Source organism: Limulus polyphemus, unplaced genomic scaffold (genome assembly GCF_000517525.1).
Source record: "Limulus polyphemus unplaced genomic scaffold, Limulus_polyphemus-2.1.2 Scaffold5578, whole genome shotgun sequence".
Classification (NCBI taxonomy): Eukaryota; Metazoa; Arthropoda; class Merostomata; order Xiphosura; family Limulidae; genus Limulus; species Limulus polyphemus.
The window spans coordinates 5,207-10,195 of NW_013671188.1; the positions used below are offsets into that span (position 1 = coordinate 5,207).

The 4,989-nt window shown below is 31.4% G+C and overlaps 1 protein-coding gene across 2 annotated transcripts in view; it reads right to left on the reverse strand.

The window, feature by feature from the left end:
* Positions 1 to 318: 318 nt before the first annotated feature.
* The window catches only part of LOC106472748 (collagen type IV alpha-3-binding protein-like), a 23,658-nt gene continuing 18,987 nt past the window's right edge, over positions 319 to 4,989 (reverse strand). For both annotated transcript variants that reach the window (XM_013933405.1, XM_022401285.1), the window contains exons 12-14: positions 3,143 to 3,345; positions 1,809 to 1,935; positions 319 to 970 (exon numbers count right to left, since the gene is read on the reverse strand). In XM_013933405.1, the coding sequence (XP_013788859.1) occupies positions 843 to 970; positions 1,809 to 1,935; positions 3,143 to 3,345 (458 nt within the window). In that variant the 3' untranslated portion in view covers positions 319 to 842. The remainder of the gene's footprint in view (positions 971 to 1,808; positions 1,936 to 3,142; positions 3,346 to 4,989) is intronic.

Genomic DNA, 4,989 nt, shown 5'->3' on the forward strand with positions numbered 1-4,989 from the left:
ATATGTTTACCTGTGATAATTTGTTTAGTTCTGTAAATAATTGAGACATGTTTCCCTGTGATAATTAACTATATAAGCCCACTTTGTTATACATTTGTTTAGTTCTGTACATAACTGAAACTGGACTCGCTGGACTTCTTTATCTATCACAAACGTTTATAAAGATATGAACCCAGCCATAGGATCCTCACTTTGAAACGTACTAGTGTTTGGTGTTTCTTGAACTATGCATATAAAAGATCATAATCCATGTTTACATTAGCCATACAAACAGCTTTTATATCCAAGCTTTTTTTCCATCAACAGAGAAGCAGGAAGTTTAATAACAATATCGCTTTATTTCTTCATACTGCTGTACAAATTACTTCAAGCAGCTATGTACATTATCCTTCTGTGACATTTCTTATAGTTTCAAGAGTAAAAGTGGCTAATTAAAAGCTTTCCTAACAGACTCTAAAATTCTTCTATAGTAAAAAATTTCGGCACATAAAAATAATTCCTTTTCTTTTCAAACCATGAGGTAAGGCAAAAAATTTTTCTCTTTTTACTTTACTTTTTGAATTATTTTAGCTAAAATTGAAATAGCTAAAACAAAGTTATTAAACAAAATTACACCAGTAATGAATTCATTTACATTTTTTAACTCTTCCAGTTTTAGTCAAATAAATGTTTCTATTTTTAAAAACTGGAACCTTTCTCTGACTTACTTTCCATTAATTACAATAGTTTAAAATAAACAAGAGCTCTTGATGAAACATTGCAATAATTTATCTGCTATACATGACAAACAAAAACCACCTCCTTCAATGTGACTACATGTGTTGAGAACACTGACCATTTCTTTAAAACATGATAGGCTTCGTCTCTGTCATATCTTTAACATACTGAGTAAATCTTTTCAGGAATTTTGGGTATTCTCGCTTATACACGGCACGGAGGACCGAGGCTGGAGTCCAACCACCTGGGTTTACTGTAAAAACAAATAATTCAGACGTGAGAAATAGTGGTGGGGAAAAAGTTTGTAAATGGTATGCTTCGTATTACTACTAGCTAGCTCTTTAGCAATCACTGCACCGAACAGGGAGAATAAATTAAGTAAATAATACCTATATATTAATAACCATTAACTGAGAGAAAGATAAATATCACAACCAATCAATGTGTAAAAAAACAAATGTGCCTATATAGTCACAACATGAAAGAGTCAAGATGACGAGGAAAGATCAGAAATTAACAACATCATTAATGTTGTTTGTATAAAGCAGTTACTTCCTCATCAGCTACTTTTGCTCGTGAAAGTTGGATGTTGAAGAAGAGTGATTAAAAGAAGATGAAAAATTTTGAATTGTGTTGCTATAAGAGAGACCTGAGAATATAGTGGATTGAAAGAAAATTTAATAAGAGAAGGCTGAGAAACAACAACACGAAAGAAGACTGTTGGAAGGTTTCCTTAAAAGGAAGGTGTCATATTTTGGGCACATAATGAGAAGAGATGGGACCTGCCTGGAGAAAATCATCATGATGGATGAGTTGAGAGAACCAGATAGAGAAAAACCAGCGACAAAGTGGAGTGTTGGGATAAGAAGACAACTGGAAGATCACAGCAGTAGCCACTACATTAACATCGGGGACTATGTGATAAATATATATAATCAAACATTTTTCAGCCTTTTTCCTTCTTTAAAAGAAAAGATATAAAAATAGTGCCCGATAAAAATTATTTCTGACAGCTATTCATAGTTTACTTCCAATTTCAGACACAGAGTAACTTTTACACAACACATATAGACTCTGATGCAACAACTTACTGGTTGAACAGTAGATAATTTTGCACATCAAATTTTCCCGATTTATCTCTTCATTTTCAGCCGGTGGATCAACGAACGTCTGGCAGACTAAGCTAATGGTCAGGAATACTCGTACACATTTTCCAACCTACCAAAGAAAACTTTATTCTACACAAAAATTTGTTGCAATTTTTCTTTCATTACTCCTAAATTATTCGACAAATACTATAAAGTCGAGTCGATAATAAAATGGGCAGTTTCTACAAACGTATTATTTTAATCACACACAATAATTATAGCTGTTTCTAAAATTCTAGTTACAATATAATTTAGAAAACTAACAATGAATCAAAGTTAGTAATAACAGTTACTTAATCTATATACTGTATGCAACAACATGTGATAGAAACAATGAATCAAAGTTAATAACAACGGTTACTCAATATATATACTGTACGCAACAACATGTGATAGAAACAATGAATCAAAGTTAGTAACAACGGTTACTCAATATATATACTGTACGCAACAACATGTGATAGAAACAATGAATCAAAGTTAATAACAACGGTTACTCAATATATATACTGTACGCAACAACATGTGATAGAAACAATGAATCAAAGTTAATAACAACAGATTGAGTACCTATTGTTTATTAACTTTGATTCATTGTTTCTATCACGTATTGTTAGTACAGTATAAATGTGTGATAGAAACAATGAATCAAAGTTAATAAACAATAGGTACTCAATCTGTATACTGTACTCAACAATATGTGATAGAAACAATGAATCAAAGTTAATAAACAATAGCTACACGAGGGCTATCTGTGCTAACCGTCCCTAATTTAGCAGTGTAAGACTAGAGGGAAGGCAGCTAGTCATCACCACCCATCGCCAAATCTTTTACCAATGAATAGTGGGCTTGACCATCATGTTATAATGCCCCCATGGCTGAAAAGGTGAGCATATTTGGTCTGACGGGGGTTTGGAACCTGCGACCCGCAGATTGCGAGTCGAGCACCCTAACCACCTGGCTGCATGAGATAATCCTTCAAAAATTTAAACTTGATTTTTAAACTCAGTTCTAAGCATTACTGACTCTAGAAGTAGACAAAAACAACATAAGATTTTCCATATCTTAATAATAAACGATTTTTGATAATGAACAGCATTTCAGACACAAGTTTAATGTTCTACGTGAGGTCCCATGAAAGCCAATAGAACGACACTCACAGTAATGTTCATAATTTATAAAGAAAACGTTTTCCAGGTATGTTTAATTACACTGATAAAGAGATCATGTTTATTTTAAGAACTACAACAAATTAGAAGGTAAAAATTAAATCATACTGGGACGTCTTCATGATCTGTGGAATGATTACAAACAAGCCAGATAGTTTGTGCATCCGAATCATCATTGTTAGGAACTTGTCGCATGTGAGACCAGAATAAGGCATCACGTTGGGTGGCAGGCCACACTCTCTTATGAACTTGATGAAAAATCAGAGTTTTCGAATCAATCTCTTCAATTATTTTCATTGACTCCAGAGTTGCTGAAGTAAAACAAGGTCCCCAATAAATTTCAAACAGCTTGAAACAAATACTACAGGAATCATCCAAGTAATAATCTGTTTTAAAAACTTCCTGGATTTATTTCACAATTTTTTATTTCCGGATATTGAATATATATTTTGTCTGAAAGTATGGAATGGTGTATTATTATTAACTCTTTTCATGACAGGTGGGTCTAACTATGCACATGAAGGTCTTTTAGCAGAGTTATTTTCACAATGTAATTAAATTACTTTTCGTTTATGTTATACCAATTAATATAGAATAAAATTGTAGCTAATAATCCATATTTTAATAGTATACAAGTTTTAGTTCTTAATTTTATAAGGCAATATTTAGAAAAATCCTGAGTTACACCTAGTGTGAGAAATGTGAAATATTTTCTTTATTTATTCACCACCCTTCAATAAGTATGAAATTGAACATAAATTACTCACTATAAAATCATCATTGCTCTGACAAACCATAATACTTATAGTCTTTAATTCGATTTAGTTACAGAGCCATGAAATAGAAAATTATACCCCTCTTACCACACCCATTTGTCACATCCTCTCTTTCAGGATTTAATAGTTCTCTCTCTTACATTTAATTCTACATTATGTATAATCAATAGAAATCCAAGGTTTACATCTATCAAATGATGATTTATATTACATTGTTTTCTATAGAGAGAATTGTCAACTTCTCTTTCAGTATAAGCTTTGTTCCTACACGGGAAACTTATCGACTAGCTTGGATGAATGTGTAACGCTGCTCTTGTTGCACAGTTAGAAAGCCAGAAAAATTGCGATAGTTAGGGGAAATTTTCTGCTTTTTGCATATTATTATTCTATGTTCTTTGGTGCAATATTTAATTAAATAAAAAAATTTAGTGCATTACTACCATTAGTATAAAAAAGGAGAGTTAAGTGTCATCAACAGCTGACAGCAAGAAGACTCGGATAAGTAATTTTTCTTGTTTTTCATGTTTATTCTTTATTTTTCATTATAAAAATGTAAAATTAAGGGTCTCTTTTTGTTATTTAAAGTTATGTTAAGTAAAATAAATAATAATATAATAAAAATGTTTCACGAGTAGCTTGAACTTGGAGTAGCTCATAAGTAATGTAATTCGATACCATAACATCAGCTCCATATTCCCCAAGTGATTTACAACTTATAATGGCATGAATAGTCATAGTTAGTTGTTCAAAGAGCAATCACAGAACAATAAAACAATAAAATTTAATTATAAATAGATTTATACTGTTATGAGTTTAAAGCTACTTAGGATAAATGAATGTAGTTTCATGTTACAATTTGAAGTTATTCTAGAAAGAAAAAAAAGAAAAAAGATTTAATTCAATTTTTTCTGGTGGTTACAAGGTTCCTCAAATTGACCGACCACCTTATCGAGTTATGCTAGAGAAAATAACAGATAAAATATAAAGTTTTACTGTAAACAAATGTTTGAATGTATTTAGGAGGTTTTAGAGATTACACAAATAATATTTGATCTTTTTGGGATGAAGAACAGTTTTTTAAATCATAACATGAAAATCTTTGACAGGTTGTTTAGACAGAGTTATCATAATGAAGACGAAAGGCAGAAGACTTTCGAAACATCGTCCTCTACATTTGTA